Raw genomic sequence first — 20,861 nt, 5'->3', positions numbered from 1 at the left:
ACAGCTCAGCATTCAATACCATAGTCCCCTCCAAACTCATAGCCAAGCTCAGGGACCTGGGCTTGAACTATGACCTCTGCCAGTGGGTCTTGGACTTCCTGACGGGCAGACCCCAGGTGGTAAGAGCCGGCAACTGCACCTCCTCATCCATCACGCTCAACATAGGGGCCCCCCAGGGCTGTGTTCTGAGCCCCCTCCTCTACTCCCTGTACACACATGACTGCGTAGCACAGCGGAACAACAACACCATCATCAAATTTGACACAGTAGTGGTGGGCCTGATCTCTGCCAACGACGAAAGGGCCTACCTGGAAGAGGTAGAGAACCTGTCACAGTGGTGTCAGGAGAACTGCCTCTCCCTGAACGTCAGCAAAACAAAAGAGATGATTGTGGACTTCAGGAGGTCGGGGGTCAAGGACTACAGCCCCCTCAGCATCGACGGGGCACCGGTTGAGAGAGTGAACAGTTTCAAGTACCTCGGAGCCCACATATCCGAGGACTTGACATGGACCACACACATTGACAGTGTTGTGAAGAAGGCACGACAACGCCTCTACTTCCTCAGGCGCCTAAGGAAGTTCCAAGTCAGTCAGAAGATCCTTAGGAACTTCTACTCATGTACAATAGAGAGCATCCTGACCGGCAACATCACCTCCTGGTTTGGGAATAGCACTGCACAAGACCGTAGCAGACTACAAAGAGTGACACGTTCAGCCGAACGCACAATTGGAGGGGGGCTTCCCACCCTCCAGAACATTTACAACAAGCGGTGCAAGGGGAAGGCTAAGAGAATTATTAAGGACTCGAGCCACCCGAACAACTGCCTCTTTGAACTGCTGCGGTCCGGCAAGCGATACCGGAGTCTTAAGGCGAGCACACAAAGACTCAGAAGAAGCTTCTATCCCCAGGCCATCAGGCTGCTAAACGAACAATAATCACTATGCAACAACCATCAAATGCACACAGCACACACACCCACACGCACACACTCACTCAAACAAACAACACACTGCAGCACCCACTCTCCACACTTTAGATCACGCAAACACACTTACAATTTATATTTATTGATAAAGGATTTGCACTACAACTCGTACACCTACTGTGAATTGTACCTAAATTGCACCTCGTCCCATTTCTCCATTTCTGCCTTGCACTATATAGTATTGTATATTAGTACACTGCACAGTATTGTATATTGTATGGTAACTACGTCTATTCTGCATCGAACATTGTACATATGTCTAAACTGAACACTGTGACCTCATTTTTTTTTACTTCTAATTTTACTATGTTATTTTATTTCATACTTATCTTGTCTTGCACAGTCTCTGGAGCGCAACAGTAAGAAGCATTTTGTATAAAAGTATTCTGTACTTCTGTATGACAACTATTAAAGAAACTTGAACTTGAAACTTGAACACTCAAAGGAAATCAAAATGTGGGCCCACAAATACCTAACAAAAGTCCTATGCTAATGCCGGCATGTATTGTTAATGGGGTACCCCTAGAACTGTGGTTAGCAACGTTAGCTTCGCCCGCGGGCCGCACCACACTGTGTAACGTGCAATAGAATCCTGGGCATCGAAGCCCTAATGTACTCTACCAAGATGGCGGCCTCGCCGCGCCACCGTCGTCCGGATAGCAAGATGGCGCCGAACTCTCTCGGCGAGGGTGCTAGCAGGCGGAGCTGGAGCAGAGAGGCAGTGCTGGGCTGAGAGCGTGTGCTGGGTGATGGCGACCTCTGTTGGTCAGGACGAACTCCCGTGCGCTGAAGACAGCCTGGTGCAGATCTGGTTGTAGACAGCCAGAGCAGACTGGTTGTAGACAGCGGTTGCTGGGTCCACGCGCATATCTAAACTCGCCCTCACTAACACTGCAGCTACACTCTGGATCCCCAAACAGCCCTCCTGCTAGCCGGGATATATGATAACGCAGGGTGCCTCTAAACACCGGTCCTCTTCACGCCACGCTGGCAGGGCACCTCGCTAGAGGGAATAACTTTAACTTAAACCCCTCAAGGCGATACCGCATTTCTTCTAGGATAACTCGTTGTATCGCTAGGGTATTCAGTAGGGAAACATGCAACCCGCTTCTACGGTTACTGTTATAGGATAACCCGTAATATACTCAAGTTCAATACGGGGCTCTTCCAGACACGACCGAACCGATCCAAGTCCAATGTCGAAGAGGCTGGTTCCTCGCACTTCCGTCTACTTCCTCCTCCGTCTCTCTCGTACTCTCTCTGCCTGCCACTGCGCCCCCTGCTGTTACCGCCTACTAGCTCCACAGGGAAAAGGATTGTAGAATAGAATCCAGTAATGCCGTTTATAATCCATATTTCAGCCGGTAGAAGAAAGAAAGCTTGCGTCATTGTTCGTGAGAATATCAATGGAAACTAGTCAACATGTCTTTGTGCACAAAGGGGAGATAAAAGGCAAGTCAGCACTTCTGAATAATAGGCATATTTTCAGGGTGCTACATACTGTACATTAATACTGTACATTAATACTGTAGGTTGATACTGTACATTAATACTTCTTTCCTGGTTAGATATGGTTCACTCCCTCACTTCCTTCCTTAAGTCCGTTTCGATTCACTTCCTTCTTGGAAAAGCGTCATAGTCTCTACAGATCTGACAGATCGATAACCTTTGGTCAACAGATCTTGAGAATTCCCACAGTGTGACAGCAGGGAGGAGAGAGATTGCCGTACGGGAAACAGTCCGTCTTCTGCTTTACTGCCTCTGTAGTAGCAGCGTGTCTCCGCATCCAATCTGTCTGATGCAATTAAACTGCATGACTACAGCCAGCAAGCCTTGCTTCCTTGAACCCTGGCGTTTGTTTATCAGCACGGATGACTGCACTGAGGGGTCGTTTCCGTTTGAGCACCTGAGGGAGGCTTTATTGTCTAGTGTATGTTTTAATTTTCTTTGTCTTCTCTCTGTGCGTCTAAAGCAGGAGAAGATTATAGATTATACAGCAGGTTGATACTTTTCTGTCTTGTTGTCAGTCTGTGTATATTATCACACACACACTCACACTCACTCACTCTCACACACACATGCACACACACACATACACTTACCTAGCAGTGGAGGTTTCTCTATGACAACACGTGAAACACAAATTCACTCATAATTCATAATTATTATTAATTTACATATATATATACATTTATTTTATTTATATATAAAAATTTTATTTTTTTAATTATTATTATTTTATATTTTTTTATTAGAAAAGTTTTCCTCTGTAAAAAAAATGCCAGTGAATTTTTTCTTTTTAAAAAATGGCCAAAATTGACAGCTCTGAGCAGGCCTGCACTGCAGTAATGACTGCAGTAATTATTCGTGAAGAAAACTTCACAGGTGTGACCCAATGTTATATAAATAATAAATAACAGCCAATCGAAATAGGCTATTAATTTCGTCTAAGCACGGTCTGTGCAGTTAAACTCTTGCCTTTGAATGGAGGATTGAATGATTGACAGCCCTTGCCATCCAATACATGGAGGTTGAATATGATTGGCAGCCTTGCAAATCCAATCAGAGATTGCTGCATTGCAAAGTCAAAACGGGTCCATCTGCAGGGTAGGTTTAGCTCTGGCCAATCTCAAGTTTCTCAAGTTTCTTTATTAGTTGTCATACAGAAGTACAGAATACTTTTATACAAAATGTAACAGAAATAAGCATTTTGTATAAAAGTATTCTGTACTTCTGTATGACAACTAATAAAGAAACTTGAGAAACTTGAGATTGGCCAGAGCTAAACCTAATCTCCGACCCTGCAGATGGACCCATTTTGACTGTTTGAAAGAGCAAGGAAGTAGTTTAGTTGTTGTTTAGTAGAAGTAAGCTGTACAGCTATAACAAGTAAAGTCAGGCTAAATTAAACTTTGCGCCAACATTAGGACCGAAGTATAAACCAGCAACTGAGCAACATGAAGAAGTGGATTTATGCATCTGGATCAGAAAAAACATTGTGGATGAAAAAGTAAGTAGGCTAGTGTTTGTAAAAGCTTGTATGCTAACAGTAGCTACCCAGTTTAGCCTACATCACAATGATAATCACCAAGCTAACTTACTGTACACACTGTAGGGCTGGGCAATTAATCAAAACAGAATCGCGATATCGATTCATAGACCTATGCAATCTCATTTCTAAGTTATGACTATTTTTTTTTATTAATTTTTTTTTTTTTTATTATTATCTGGGTTGAACATGATTTGTGGAACTCCCTCTGGTGTTGTGGTCGTGGTATTCACTGACCTTTGGGAAGTATTTCGACATGCACATGGGTATCTTAGTGGTGTAGTGTATCTTGTAGACCAGGCAAGTTGCTGTACTCTGTCGTCTACTCTAAGCCATCCTAGGTTGTCAAAGTGGGCAGGGGTGAGGTGGGTTTTAGGAGTAAGCTCAAGCAGTAGTCTGACCAGTTTGTTTTGTGATGTTTGTAATCTTGTTTTTAGTGCCTTTGAGGTGCTTTGGTACCATGAGGTGCAAGCATAGTCGTAGTACCCTTGAATGAGTGCTCCTGTTAGAGTCTTCAAGGTATTCTTGTTTACCAGAGAGGAGATCCGGTACAAGAATCTAGTTTGTTGGTTGACTTAGTTTTATTACATTGCATCCCATTTTCTCACAGGAATGATTTGCCTCTATAGGATGGAACCCATGTAGGGAATTTCATCTTTCCTTTTAAGATAAGATAAGATATTCCTTTATTGATCCCCTTGGGGAAATTCAGGCATCATAGCAGCATGGGGGAAGGGGGGGGGGGGGTACAGGTAGTGAAAACAACACAAGCTGTGTAAACAAATAGGTCAATATAATTTACTATCTAACTAACTGAAATATATTTTCACAGTGTCACATAAGGTGCAGTATGCATATGGTAGTGTTATAATTTACTATCTAACTAACTGAAATATACATTATTCATTATTCACAGTATCACAGTATCCACATAAGGTGCAGTATGCCTAAGGTAGTGTAAGTTGTCCTCCTTGGGTTCCTATAAGTCCCAGGTCGATGTCTGGCAGCAGTTGCTGCCCACTGTTGTGGAGCCTGATGGCCACTGGTATGAAGGACTGTCCGAGGCGGTTAGTTGAGTGTCGGGGGGGTATGAGTCTGTGGCTTCCTTGTCACCTTCACCTAATATGTTTTGATCTGGTCAGGTGCGCTGTCACCTAAAATGTTTTGATCTGATCAGGTGCGCTGTCACCTAAAATGTTTTGATCTGGTCAGGTGCGCTGTCACCTAAAATGTTTTGATCTGATCAGGTGCGCTGTCACCTAATATGTTTTGATCTGGTCAGGTGGGCTGTCACCTAATATGATTTCATCTGGTCAGGTGCGCTGTCACCTAATGTGATTTCATCTGGTCAGGTGCGCTGTCACCTAATGTTAATATGTTTTCATCTGTGTCCACTGACCACTGACACACAGTGGGGGATGTTTTAAAAATATAATTTAATATATAATATAATATAATAATTTGTGCTTCACCTAAAAATTTGGTCAGCAGCCTCCACTGTTACCTAGATACACATACACACAAACAACCACACACACTCACCCACACAAACACTCACACACACACACACAAACACACGCACACACACACTCACTCACTCACACACACTAACTCACGCACACAAACACATACACACTCACTCAATGACTCACTCTTATACACACACACACGCACACACACATATGTTTGCCTAGACGCACATGCACATACAAACAACCACACACACACAGATGAAATAACATCCGATTGTGTGACTTCAGGGACTCGTAACGGGAATTCATCTGGCCAGTAATTTACCAACCTTGACCGACTCTCTCTCTCTCTGTCTCTCTTTTCTCTCTTCTCTCTCTTCTCTCTCTCTCTCTCTCTCTCTCTCTCTCTCTCTCTCTCTCTCTCTCTCTCTCTCTCTCTCTCTCTCTCTCTCTCTCTCTCTCTCTCTCTCTCACACTGTCTCTCTCTTCTCTCTTCTCTGACTCTGTCTCTCTCTCTTCTCTCTCTCTCTCTCCCTCTATCTCCCTCTCTCTCTCTCCCTCTCTCTTATCTCTCTCTTTCTCTCTCTCTCACATTCTTTCTCTCTCTCTCTCTCTTCTCCTCTCTAACACTCTTCATGTCTGTCTTTTTCTGTCACACATACAGTGCACTTACACACACACGCACGCACGCACGCACGCACGCACGCACGCACGCACACACACACACACACACACACACACACACACACACACACACACACACACACACACACAGTATTTGTCTGTCTCTCTCTCTCGCCCCTCTCTCTCTCGCCCCTCTCTCTCATATCTCCGTCCCTCTAGCCCTGCTGTGATTGGCTGGGAGGGCACACAGTGACTCAGAGGCGGGGGTATATATTCTCAGTTCCGCTTCACTGCAGACACACCGCTGGTAGCGTTCTGTCAGTCCCGGCCAAACGGATAATACACACGACACGCCAACAGCAGCGACCCGTCAGAACCCACCGGCTCTCACTGCACCTGTCCGCCGCCACCGCTGATGATGTGTAGAGGACTAGCATCTCTGCCGACCTCCTGCCTGGAAAGGTATTTACAGCTCCATTCAGATTATCTAATGCTGTTGTTTAATGGTAGATGTATTTTATATATATATATAACTGTATGTGATACATTGTATTTATTTATTTATTTATTTATTTATTTATTTATTTATTTATTTATTTATTTATTTATTTATTTATTTATTTATTTATTTATTTATTTATTTATTTATTTATTTATTTATTTATTTATTTATTTATTTATTTATTTATTTATTTATTTATTTATTTATTTATTTATTTATTTATTTATTTATTTATTTATTTATTTATTTATTTATTTATACTAATAACAATGATAACAATAATAATAATGATAAAAAAGAAACATAGAAAAATAGAGAAGGGAGACAGGAGGAGGGTCCCACCCCTAAAGATGATTTCACCACCTTAGAACACAGACAACAACAGTCACCGCTAGAGTCGTCCACCGCGTGGCTCTTCTCGCGCACCGTCTTGGTGGACAACGTGTTCTTTTGTGGGCTGTTTCTCTGCGCATCCTGAATCCAGTCCTGTGTCCGGCGGCGCCCTTGTTGCGCGTCTCAAACTTAACTTGCTGTGAACAGTGGGGGGACCGTGTAGAGGGAGTCAAGGACTTATCTAAAAATCGCTGTGTTTTCTTTTCCACAGGGCGAAAGGACTCAAAGCGAGGCTGGGAAGCATTCTGCAGAAGCCGGACTGGAGCCTTGCGTGCTGCAGGATAGGCAAAAATAGGTAAGCAAACCGGATCGGATCGCCTGCCGTGTGATGCATGGCGGAGTGTGCATTTGCTGGTAAAATTTTTAGCAGTGGAACTACTTTTATTTTTTTTGTGTGCTGTATTTTCTAATCAAATCATCTTTTTTTGTCTTCAGACCAAACCTAGAAGAATGCCTGAGGTGGAAAGAGTCATTCGAGAAGCTCCTGTCAAGTAAACGTAAGTACACCTTGAGATACCATGACTTATATAATGATATAATAATATAATTATGATATAAAGTCTACATTACAATGCACGTCGTACACTTTATCTGAATTCACACATCTAATCCCATGCATAGGATTCAAATATTACAGAGATTCAATTTGGTTTAGACAGACACACACACACACACACACACACACACACACACACACACACACACACACACACACACACACACACACACACACACACACACACACACACAAGCACACACACACACACGCACACACACACACACACACACACACACACACACACAAGCACACACACACACACGCACACACACACACACACACACATACACACACACACACACACACACACACACACACACACACACACACACACACACACACACACACACACACACACACACACACACACACACACACACACACAAGCACACACACACACACGCACACACACACACACACACACACACACACACACACAAGCACACACACACACACGCACACACACACACACACACACATACACACACACACACACACACACACACACACACACACACACACCATTATCCTAATAGCAATCACTGCTGGGACACTGTTCATCGTAATTGACCCATTTCTCTCTCTCTCTCTCTCTCTCTCTCTCTCTCTCTCTCTCTCTCTCTCTCTCTCTCTCTCTCTCTCTCTCTCTCCTCTATCTTTCCCTCTCTCTCTCTCTCCCTCCCACAGATGGACTGTACGCGTTCACATCCTTCCTCATGTCCGAGTTCAGTGAGGAGAACATTGCGTTCTACTTCGCCTGCGAGGAGGAGTTCAGGAGCACCAGGTTGGCCTCCCGGCTGCCGGCTAAAGCCCGGAGAATCTACGACGAGTTCATCGGTGGCGACGCACCCCGCGAGGTGAGGAGACGCTCTGCCTGTACCTGCCCAACCTTAACCCTTTCACTGCCACACTACAGAAGTAAAGGGTTAGCATTCTGTAGTGTGGCAGTGAAAGGGTTAACCTGCTGTCGTGTGGCAGTGAAAGGGTTAACTGTCTGTGTGTTGTCGCAGTGAAAGGGTTAAACCGCTTGGTAGTGCGGCAGTGAAAGGGTTAGGTCTCATATAGGCCCAACCTTAAGTCTCATACAGGCCTAAACCTTAAGTCTCATATAGGCCAAACCTTAAGTCTCATATACTGTAGGCCTAAGCCTTAAGTCTCATTATAGGCCAAACCTTAAGTCTCATATAGGCCTAAACCTTAAGTCTCATTATAGGCCAAACCTTTAGTCTCATATAGGCCTAAGCCTTAAGTCTCATATAAGCCAAACCTTGAAAGCTCAGAACGTACATCCTCACATCTCCAAAAGGGTCATATTTTCAGAGACCCGTGTGTTTTTGAAGTTATACACTTGAATGGGTTTAATGGCCCATATAGCTCACAACCGGGTCAACTTTCAATTCAAGTAAAAATGACCACATTTTCCGCCCAACAGCAGCGATAGACCCCCCCCCCCCCCGGTGCAAAACATCACACCTTGAATAGTGACTGTAAACGCACAATATGTATCTCTTTCTCAACAAAGGTTTCATGCAAAACACAGGCAGTACATCATGACACAGGGAGCTGCAGTGGACTTATGTACATTTACATTTTTACATTTAGTCATTTAGCTGACGCTTTTATCCAAAGCGACTTACAAGTTCTGTACGACAAGGAAGGGCACAACTGAGTAACAATGTTCATCAAAGTGTTGAGTGCTACAGTGTAGGTTAGTATATTAGGACAAGTGCATGACAGTAAGATTAGTTAGGGTTAGATTTTATTTTAAATTTTTATATATTTATCTCACCTTCTCCTCCTCCTCCTCTAGGTCAACATAGACTACGAGACGCGAGACATCACCAAGGCCAACATGCTGGCCCCGACCAACGCGTGCTTCGAGCTGGCCCAGTACAGGATCTACATGCTGATGGCCAAAGACTGCTATCCCCGCTTCATGCGTTCGCAGGCCTACTGGGAGCTGCTCAGCCAAGCGCGGGCCAAGACCTCCAAGCAGCAGCAGCAGCAACACAGAGCGCTGAGGAACGCGTGAGCGCGGAGACAGAGAGAGAGCGGATTGGAAGGGAACCAAAGAAGAACCCACGCGGACACCTTTTAAACTGCCGCGGAGACAAGACGAGGCGGGAGTAGCCGTTAAAGCGCTGGATGCTGATGCCCACGGAGAGAGAGAGAGAGACTGAGCTCATCCAGATGCCAATAGAGAGATGGGTGGACATTCGAGTGCCGTCTCTTCTCTAAGAGAAGAGAGAGAGAGGGCGGGATGAGCACAGGAGACACTGTGGAGGACTTAAAGAGATGTACATGTGGTGTCAATCAACTCAGTAAATCCGTAACTCCAATGCATTTCAATGAGGCTGCGCTTTTGTCACTCTCACAATAATTAAAGCAAAACGATAAGAAATTAAGCTTAGTTATTTGAATATGAGCACTTCAGGGAGTTCATGAAGGGTTATGTGCGATAATGTGTAATTCTGTCGACAATTGTGGACCGTGTGCCGATCGGAAAACAAGGGAAGGAACCGTGAAATCACAGATTTCAGCTAGAGTGGAGAGTGTGTATGTGGAGCATGACTGTCAAAGAAATTGCCATAAATTGAGATAGAAATGTCCAATTCCATTTATTTTTCTTTTATGAGCGAGGGAACAGTCGTTTTGGTGTGTTGTTTTTATATCTACGTCCAAAATGTTGACCACTGTCAAACAAAAACATTAAGGAAGACGCTTGGAGAGACGTCTTCGGGAAGGCGACAGATGGAACTTTTATAGACGCGTCGCGTGCAAAATGACTATCAATGCAGCATGTCGGGGGGAAGTTGATGAAACTGATGTGGGTTACATTTTATGTATTTAATGTACATTCAATATATATATATATAGATATATATATAGAGAGATATATAGATATATATATATATATATATATTTTTTTTTGTGACTCATTGTTTGTGAACGGACACGTTGGTTACTGTCCTGAGTATTTATTGTATTTATTTGTTTATGTCTATATTATGTGTGTGTTTATAAAACACAGGAGAAATTAAGTGTGCAATACATTGTTGTACGGTATACGTTTCTTCTACTTGAGATGACTCAAACTAAATTATTTGAATAATAAATTATGATACATTATCATGATGGTGTGTGGCTCTGCTTTGACGTGGAATGGTGGATACGATGGGTTAAAATCATATTATGATTTAGAAATCATTAACCATGGTTTAAATCACCGCTTCACACTGAATAAAAACAATTGATTTTCCTCCTGGGACATAGACATACCCAATGATGAATAATCGACTTCACTCAACGTGTTTGGTATTCCGATCATAATGATGACCGACTCCTGTGCTTGTTGATCACATTATAGTGCATAATCACAGAAATATATTTCGATCAACTGCCCGAGCTTAATCACTTCCAAACCACAGTACACAGAGCCTCCAGCCATCAACACACAGTTATTAAAACCACCGTTTGCCACCCGCATGGCCCAGCGCAAATAACCACAAAATCCACATCTTGATTATTCATGGTTTTATTTCCTGAGAGAGACAAATAAAGAGAGTATATTTGCTCATTACTATTGAGCGTTCGGGCACGGCAGGTGTGATACAGTGGAGAGTGTTGATGCCGTCGCCTGGGAAACGGAGCCTGCTGTATATCTCTCAGCTGTGTTCCAAAAGCAGTCCGCCCACACACACCGACAATAGCTCTGCGGGTGTTCAGCCCAGCCCAGCCCAGCCCAGCCTCCCCCCCCCCCCCGCGCTGTGTCGTCCGGGGTGACGGACAAGGGCTCCTCTTCTTTCTTGGTGGTGTAAATTGGAAACATGTTCTTGGAAACAGGAAGCGGTGTGAGAGGTGACGGTGTGAGAACGTCAGCGCGACGAGGAGTGAGCTATAAAGCTTCGTTAGCCTTTGCTAATGTCTGTTTGCGCAAGTCATTAATCTTTGGCAATAAATAGCAGTGAAGCTGACAGCGGCTATGAGGGATGAGTACTAACCGCTCCGAGGTAGCGGCTGACAGCAGCCATGTGGGACATCAGGCAGACGACACGTCCTTAATCACTTCAAACGTGAATATTGATGTGAAACTGAAAGACGGTGTTTAACTCTAAAGGTGCACTCAGTAGCTCTCCGCCCCCCGGAGGTAGCCTACCTATCTATTTAATTTATTATTTGTATTATTATTTTTCTTCTTGCCTGTTAAAATAGGTTTCCATTGAAAATGAACGTAAGGTTATCCTATAACCCTAGTTATATGAGTATAGCGAGCGCTCTGCTCTTTATGGTACTATCCCTTTATCCACTCTAATAATGAATAATTTTCTCCACATGCACACACCCATCCGCCTGGCCACACCCACATCCGCTCCTCTATATAAGCGGGGTCGTGGCCACACCATCAGCTCCTTCCCAAGTCTTTCACCACCGAAGGCGAAGACCACGGGGTCCTCAGTGAGTCAGATCAGAGCGCTCGCTATACTCATATAACTAGGGTTATAGGATAACCTTATGTTATAGATCGTATAGCTTACGCTCTGCTCTTTATGGTCAAGAACCCAACTCCGTGGCAAGGCCGCAGCAGCGGAGCGCGGAGGAGGTCCCAGCCCTAGGACAACCTGAGGGCCAGGACCCCCCGAAAAAGAGGGCCTGGTGAGGTCAACGAGGCCGTAGCATCGGGACCCCACCAGACGGTCACTGGTGACACCACCCCCCACATCGCCAGCGTATCGAACAGGGCCCAAATCAAGAGCAGGCCCTTCCCCCCTCGGCACGCCGCTCTGAAGCACTCTACAAGAGGCTACTCCCCCACAACACTGCGGGTCGGCGTGCCGGGGAGACAACCCTCAAGGAGGTTGATCCCTCAATCCAGGCAACAGGCCCCAAGAGCAGAACTCGACCTGTGCCTGGAGCACTGCGGACTAGACAGGCGCCTAAGGGATCTACTGTGAGAACAGTATCCCGGCGGAAGGGGTGTGCACCATGTCATAACCTCCACAAACCCGACCCCCCAATCCAGCGGGGTCGAGGTTCATTGAAGAGGCTGACACAATTGGCAGACGTCATGAAAGATGCGGGGGCATACTCTCGGGCAGACGGGGTCAAGCCCGGCCTCAACCCGAGAGTCGACTCTGCTACCAACACACCGGAGAACCAACCACCCCCCTATGTTTAGTTTAACAGGAGGCGGTTGTTCCCTTAAAGGGGAACTATCTTATAAATGGCCTTTTTCAGTGTTTAGCATTGTTTCCTAGCTATGTGGACTTATATTAATATGATCTATGTCTCTAATTCTCATATTGGCGCATTCTTCCAATTCTCCTCTCACAATATTCACCCTCACTGAACTGAGTCATCTGAAAATGTGATGATTTGTGATGTCAGAGAGACACCGCTGCATGATAATGTTCAGGCGGCGGCGGCACGGCGCAGTGGTTTAGGAGCCCAGGCTCAAAACGGCTCGAGATCTTGAGGTAGAAAAATGCTGTTTTTGAGGACTTGATTAGAAATACAAAACAATGATTAAAAAAAATATATATAATTACAGAGGTGTTCCATAAACTCACAGGAATTGTGTAAAAGTGCCCAAATAGTGAAAGAAATAGTAAAATAGTTCCCCTTTAACCCAGAAGGAAAACTCAGAAACATACCTGCGTGTATACACAGGCTATACAAGCAGCACAAGTGTCCGAGAACGAGTTCGGACCTGGGCCCGGCGGACCGGGACCTACACAGGGATGCCTAGAGGAGTTGATAACAACCTCCCCGACAGCCCCCTCCCAGCCCCGTCCTAGCAGGGAGGGAGGGGTGAAACAAATGGAGAGGGACCAAGCCCCCTAACACAGCGCAAGGTACAACACAGCATGGACCAAGCATGTCGCTGTTAAGGGCAACCCGTGGTGGCATACATATGACACACACATCCACGACATCAATCCCCGCGACGCCCGGCCCGACCCGGCATTTTCCCCCGGAAAAGCACAAAGTCATTCGGGGTACCAGAACAGCAGATCTGCGCCCCGGCGGACAACGGATTAACAGACCTGGTCTGGCGCGACCAGAACCAGTCCCGCGTCCTAGTCACGCCGCCATCCCCAGTCCTAAGAGGGGGGTAGGTACGTGTGTCGATCCAAAACATCACAGAGGGCGCCACCAAGACGGTCAGTACACGAATGCACTGCTCCTGGTGGCCCACCTCATGGGCGTGAGACCCCTCCGCCAATGTTTTGATCTACTCAGTCATCTCCCCCCGGAGATGCACGTGAGCCGTCGAGTCTAACCTAGTGCACTGGTGCTCGGTAGAGATAAAATCTCCTTCCCAGCCGCCCGCATAGAAAAACGCAGTTTCTACGCCCTCTGCCAATTGGGCAACCAAGGCGCGCCAGCCATAAAGTGGTTCCACATGGAAAGCACCCAGGGCCAGCGCTATATGCACGTCGAGAACCCGAAACATATCAATGGCGAATTCTAATAAGAAACACCAGACAACGTTTCCTCCATGCTGTCTGGGACGCGTGTATCCTTTCCGCAACGGAATTCGGTTTCCGGGTTCCTCTGATTGGCCGCAACCCCCACGTGACCCGCCCCCCTATCCACCGCTCTGCTCTGCCGCTGCCGCGCGCGGCAGAGCGAGCGGCCGCGGACTCGCGCGCTTCCTCAATTTATACGCATGGAAGTATTGACTGAATGAATGAATAAATTAATGAATGAAAACTTTATTTAACAGATTGCAGAATGGGTACAATACAGTACGGCTCAATACACACAATTGTTAAGGGGATGCAGACCTGAGAAAGACGTTTGTCTTGTTTACATCAGGGTCCCCCATTTTCAATTCATATAGAACGACTACGCCGTAACAAATCATAAAAAAAAGATACCGTTAACTGGAATATGTTGTGCCTTACACATATGTTGGATTATGTAATTGGTTTGTCATGACAAACAAATAAAAAAATCGCGATTTACCCGCTGGCTACAACAACACACAGTGAGACAGAGACATCCTCGTTGCCAGCTCCTCGCCCGAAGAGCACCTGGCGCACCTCCGCACACGGCCTAATCATCAACCCGGCTAAGTGCCAGTTCGGGTTGACCGACATACAATTCCTCGGACACCTCATCGACATGAGGGGGGCCGCACAGACGGCCCGAGCACTCAGGGAATTCCTCGGGATGGTGACGTTTTATCACCGGTTCATCCCCCGGGCAGCCCACACCATGCGGCCGCTTTACGAGGCTCTGAAGGACAAGTCCCCCAACCAGCCTGTCGACTGGACGGCCGAGAGGACGACCGCCTTCGCGGCCACCAAGACGGCCCTGGGGGATGTTGGCTCACCCGTCAGACTACACGGTGGGCGCGGTTCATGAGCAGTATGCTGACGGTGCCTGGCAACCGCAGGCGTTTTTCAGTCGTCAGCTGACCCCCAGGGAGCGTGTCCTGCCAACGGGCTAAAGTGCACCGACATACCAAGGCCCCGCTTGTGACATTCGTAGTCCCCGAGAGGAGATTCGACCACGTCAACGTTGACCTCGTGGGCCCGCTTCCCTCCTCTCACGGGTTTACCTACCTGTTCACTATGGTGGACAGGACCACCCGATGGCCGAAAGCCGTTCCCCTTGCCTCAACATCTTCTTCCGACGTGGGTTGCATGTTTCGGGACCCCGTCCGACCTCTCCTCCGACCGGGGCTCGCAGTTCACCTCGGAGCTCTGGAATGCGGTCGCCAGCGGCCTGGGAGTTAAGCTGCACCGTACCACCGCGTACCACCCTCAGGCCAACGGGCTATGCGAATGCTTCCACCGGTCCATGAAGGCAGTGCTGCGCGTAGGCCTGACGGACGGCAACTGGGTGGATAAGCTGCCGTGGGTCATGCTCGGACTTGTGCCCCCAAAGAAGACCTGCAGTCCTCGTCCGCGGAGCTGTTATACGGCCAGACATTGCGTGTCCCGGGGGATTTTATTCTGGACGCGACAACCCCTTGGTCCACGACCAGCCAACGCTCCTCCCTGCGGGAGGCTGCTCAGACCTTCGCGCGATTCCCACGACGCAGCATGGTACCCCTGTTTCCCGGGTGCCGCGCAGCCTGCACACGGCGGAGTACGTTTTTGTTTGCCACAACGCGCACCGTGGGCCCCTACACCCCCTTACGATGGCCCGTTTAAGGTCCTGCAACATGGTGATAAGGACCTTATGGTCGACATGGGCGGTAGGACGGAGACCGTGTCAATAGACAGGATCAAGCCCGCCCACGTGGACGTTTCCCAACCCTTGGAGTTGGCCCTTCCGCCCCGGGATCGTTGCCCCGGTATCCGCCTCCCACGGAGTCACCGGCGACCTCACCGATGCCAGTGCCCCCGGGTGTCGGAGAGGGTACGGGCGCTTGCAACGCTTCCCCCTCCCCGCCCCCGGCTTTCCGCGCTCGGCAAGGCTGTTTCGTGCCCCCGGGTGTCGTGGAGGGCGCAGGCACTTACGCCACTCCTCCCTCACCGCCCCCGGTTTTCCGCAGGCGCCGAGGTCGGGCAATTGTTCCTCCCCGCCGGGGGGATTTTGACTATGGGTGAATTCTGGGGGGGGCTTGTGTAGTGATCGTACATAATCTTTTTTATTTTTTTTTCGTGCCGTGATATAGAATGAGATACTCTTGCCAATGCAAATTAAGTGCTGCCTCTCTCAACACTGACTACATTAACCTTTCCCTCTCGTTGGCGTTAGCGCTAGCATTAGCGTTAGCTAACGTTGTCATAGCTAGATCTGTGGTGTCAGCTGGATGCCGTTGGCTTCGTTTGCAAACGTTAGTTAACGTTCGCTATCTATATGGCGTTGGCAGGCGGGGCTGGCGTTGTCCAGTTGACATTACATATCATGATGGCTATGATAGCGTTAGCTAAAGCTACTGTATCTTCGACTCAGGTAGAGTCGAGCAGGTACCACACGCTAAATTGTCCTTGGACCCCGCAACCTATAGACAGTTCCAACTTCAGTGTGTGAATTACGTTAATCCACCACAGTTTCACAATTACAATTGGCAATTTTTTAATTTTTAATCTACTTTTTCTCCCCATTTTTCTATTTTTCTCCCGTCCCCAATTTCGTATTGTCCAATTCTACCCTCCCCTGTCTCGAACGTTGTTAGGCCATGCCTCCCACAAGCCGGCTGCAATGTGGACGAAGCCTTGCATCATGTGTCCCCTCCGGTACTCGAGGAGGCAGCCGTCGCATCTTTTCACCTGTACAGCGCGATCTCTCAGCGGCGAGGGTCTGCGTGGGAGGGACAAGCCGCCCTCGCCGCTTCCTGATTCTACTGCCCAGGCGCACCAACCAACCTGTAGGAGTCGCTGTCCACAACGTCATATCCCCGCCCACCAGCTTCCCACTAGCGCACTGCAACCTTGCCCAGGCCCGACGGGGCCCGGCCCGGCGGGTTCGGGCTGGTTAGGGCTTTTTTTTTAATAAATAATTCAGGCTTTTATATAACTATAGGGTTATAGGATAACCTTCGTTTTCCTTAAGTTTCGTTTTCTCTTTCGCGCAAGCTGTCATCAGAGAAACATTTGGATGTAATTACCACAGCGCGCAGGGAGAACTCAGGGGACAACTCGATTGGTTGTGTTGGAATATAGCCAGTTGGCGAACGTTTTAATTTGTTCTTGGATGTATGTAGCCGGTTGGCGAAGTTTTGTTAACGTTGTTCAACGCGTTGCTGACGTCAACAGCGAAGTGGTGAGTGATGTTTATTATTTGCTGGGTCGCTGCTGCCCTGTTTTGTTGTGCTTTTCATTATGTTGCTCTGCTCGAAATCTGATTTCTGTTTTCTGTTTGTTTGTATAGTGACTGAGTAGGCTATTGTGTCGTGTGTGTGTGTGTGTGTGTGTGTGTGTGTGTGTGTGTGTGTGTGTGTGTGTGTGTGTGTGTGTGTGTGTGTGTGTGTGTGTGTGTGTGTGTGTGTGTGTGTGTGTGTGTGTGTGTGTGTGTGTGTGTGTGTGTGTGTGTGTGTGTGTGTGTGTGTGTGTGTGTGTGTGTGTGTCAAAGAAGATTCTATAGCCTTCAATACGTTTTACGAGGCTGCCGTGTGAGCACTGGGACGGCATTCTAATAAGAGCGAAACAGGCTATGTAAATGCTTCTTAGTTTTCAGCCGATATGCGTTATTTAGGCAGACCTATTGGACATTTTCGTTTTTGTTTATTTATTAAGTTAATATATAAAGTGTTTAGAATATTTAAAACAAAAAAATAATTTAATATTCTAATAAGAGCGAATAAGGCGAATGGTTGTTAGTTTTCAGCATGATATGTGTTATTTAGTTAGACCTATTGGACATTTTCATTTTAGTTTATTTATTAAGTTCATATAAAACCGTGTTTCGAATATTTAAAACAAATGCAAAAAATATATATATTTTAATAATAATAATAATAATAATACTTTTTTTTCGGGTGCTAGGGCTTAAAATATTATTTACAGTCAGGCTTATTTTCGGGCAGGGCCTGAAGTTCACGGGCTCGGGCAGGGCACGGGCTTCATTTCAAGGCCCTTGCAGACCACTACTTCCCACCCCCTAATACTGCCAATTGTATTAGTAAGAACAACCAGCCAAGCTGGTAGCAACGCCGAGAGCTGGGCTCGAACCCAGCATCTCCTGCGTACAATTGGCCAGTTTGTGAAATTAATTATATAAGCCTCTCTCTAATAAAGGCCTGGTGCTCTTTGCAGCTGAGGTAAATACAAGACCCGTCCAATATTAGAGGATTTACGGCAGGGGTCAGCAACCTTTTTGACATGGAGTGCCTGTTTGAAATATAGTTGTAACTAGTGTGCCTCAACAATATTCCATGCATCGTAAATAATTGTTCTCATAATCAGGTCTTTTTAATGATAATTTTTACATTATTACATCATTATTGTTATTGTTATTATTAGCAATATTATTATGATGGTTGTATCAACCCTAAATCTGAGTTGGGGGGGGGGGGGGGGGCAATGCAATGCAGACAAACAGCTGCATACAGTGCGACCATTTAACTCACATTTGCCCATTCATTTTTGGACACATCACACACCATCGGTGTGTGTACTGTACGTGTGCTGTCATAGCTCCACCTACAGGCCTAATGGAGAACACCAGGAGAACACCAGGATGTGAATGGAGGTGAATGTGAGGTATATCGTGTAAATACGTTTTGATTGATCGCAAGACTACACTGTAAAAAAAATAATAATAATAAGTTACCAGAACTTAAAAATATTGAGTTCAGTTACTGTGCATTAAGGTTTTTAGTTTTCAATACATAATAAGTTGACAGAAAAATAAGTACACAACCACATTATTTCAACCTAATAAAACTATGTTTATTGTAATTGTTTTAAGAACACAAGTTGACTTGGTAATACTCACATTTTGAGTACAAAAAATGGCTTTTAACATGTGCAATGTTCAATGAAATAGAAAAATAAATAATAAAATGTGTTGATTAATCCCACTGGTCACAGTGGTGACCGTAATAATGTTTTTGTTATAATGTTACTGAATGATGTAGCAATGTATTTCCAGCTAAATTGAAATAATAAACAAATAAAGGGTCTCAATTAAATATGTGGTAGTAAAAAGAACCTGTGGGAGGATTTCAACAAGATAAATGCGACAACAGTGCAAAATATTTCACTATAATATTTATAAATCGTTTTTTTTTTCTTTTTTTTATGCTGCCCCCTGTGCCTATGAAAATGCCCCTGCGTGCCTATGCAGTAAGGCTGAGCCCGAACGTTCGAACGTTCGAACGTTCGTTCGTTACGCTGACATTCGGACTTTAATTAATAGGTTCGAACGTTCGGTGAAAAAAAAATAAAGGATGCGCACGGGGTTGAGGTGATGTGAATGCGAGGCGCTCGGCTCAACCAGTATGGTCTGCCGGGCTGCAGCGGGATACTATTTCTCAACCAGAGCTCTATTTTGATTGACAGGCGATTCTGCCAATTACGTCACACCGCTTGCACCCGCCTCTGCTGTTACCACCAATCGGCAAGCCTCAACAGACTTACCGTAGCTACCGGGGAGCCGTAGTTAGCTCCCCGCCGAGGAAGTAATCGGTAACAAGGTTTCCGTAGGTGAACCTGCAGATTAGGATCATTAATGAATACCATCCTTTTTCGGCCACGGAGCGCGAGCTTCATGGCGGGAGGTGGTTGCGTTGGAAACAACAGCAGGCGCACGGTGGACAGACCCGTCCACCGTCTACCTCGGAACGGTGGTAGGGCGGACGGGCGGCAGGCGTGTTGGGAGCCCGGCCGTTCTGAGGTAGACGGTGGACGGGTCTGTTGAGCCGAGGCGTGCGCCTCTCCTCCCGGCTCCCCTCCCCGTCGACCAAGAGTGAATACCTGTTATTGAACGTGTAACACTAACTATATAACGTTAATGCCACAAAACTAATGCATTTGTTTATCTAGCCCCTTACGTGACTGCAAGGGCTATTGTTTATCATACTTTGATTCAGTAGCTTGTTTATTTTCTTCTGAGTGCTTTGACATGTTTACATGAACAGCCACCACTGTAAACAACATGTTTTTCACCAATAGACTATGCAATGCCGCCCTCCGTAGGATCTATAATAATACAATAAAAAAAAAATTATTATTAAAAAAATGAAAAAAAAGTGTATTAAAATTTTTTTTTATTAAAATTTTTTTTAAAACGAACGTTCGAACGTTCGTTCGATAAACCCTGGCGAACGTTCAAACCCTAAAAACAGGGTTCGGGCTCAGCCTTACTATGCTGGCACGCGTGCCTAGGGTTGCCTACCCCTGATTTACGGTATATACAGTGTTCGAATTATGAGGGGGCCAATGGGGGCTCAGCCCCCATAGCTATAGTCTGAGCCCCCATAGTCGAGACCCCCTGTGGGGGTCTCTCAAAAAAATTATATAATATTTTTTTTTATTTTTTTTTGTACAAATTATTATTTATGTTACCTAAATAAATTGTTAATAGATCATATTTTTATTTTCAGTTTTTAAAAGAACAGAGTAATTAATGTTGTGGAATAGGCTACATTTCACCTCCAAGCCGCTATGCGTCGCCCATGAGCGTCGCCCATGAGTTTAACGCTACTCCAACCTAGTGAAGAAGAAGCAGACAATTTGTCCCTCGGAAATAGAGTAAATGTATGTATGTAACACAACAACTATACATATATAAATAAACAATAAACCTCAAATGTGCAGACAGACGGAACCGAAGAGAGAACGAGTGAAGAGGAAAAACTCAGCTGCAGGGAGCGG

At 46.0% G+C, this 20,861-nt stretch overlaps 1 protein-coding gene across 1 annotated transcript; it reads left to right on the top strand.

Moving 5' to 3' along the window:
- Nucleotides 1–6,548: 6,548 nt before the first annotated feature.
- rgs16 (regulator of G protein signaling 16) lies at nt 6,549–9,616 on the top strand (the record flags this gene model as incomplete). The annotated part of the gene is made up of 5 exons (XM_084308354.1): nt 6,549–6,592; nt 7,237–7,320; nt 7,461–7,522; nt 8,272–8,441; nt 9,395–9,616. 5 exons carry the CDS (start codon nt 6,549–6,551, stop codon nt 9,614–9,616), a joined length of 582 nt encoding a protein of 193 aa, XP_084164480.1.
- Nucleotides 9,617–20,861: the final 11,245 nt, after the last annotated feature.

The sequence above is a fragment of the Notolepis coatsorum genome (assembly GCF_963971535.1).
Source record: "Notolepis coatsorum genome assembly, chromosome: 2".
Lineage (NCBI taxonomy): Eukaryota > Metazoa > Chordata > Actinopteri > Aulopiformes > Paralepididae > Notolepis > Notolepis coatsorum.
The sequence above is the reverse complement of the archived record's forward strand: the minus strand, read 5'-3'. Positions and strand labels throughout refer to the sequence as shown.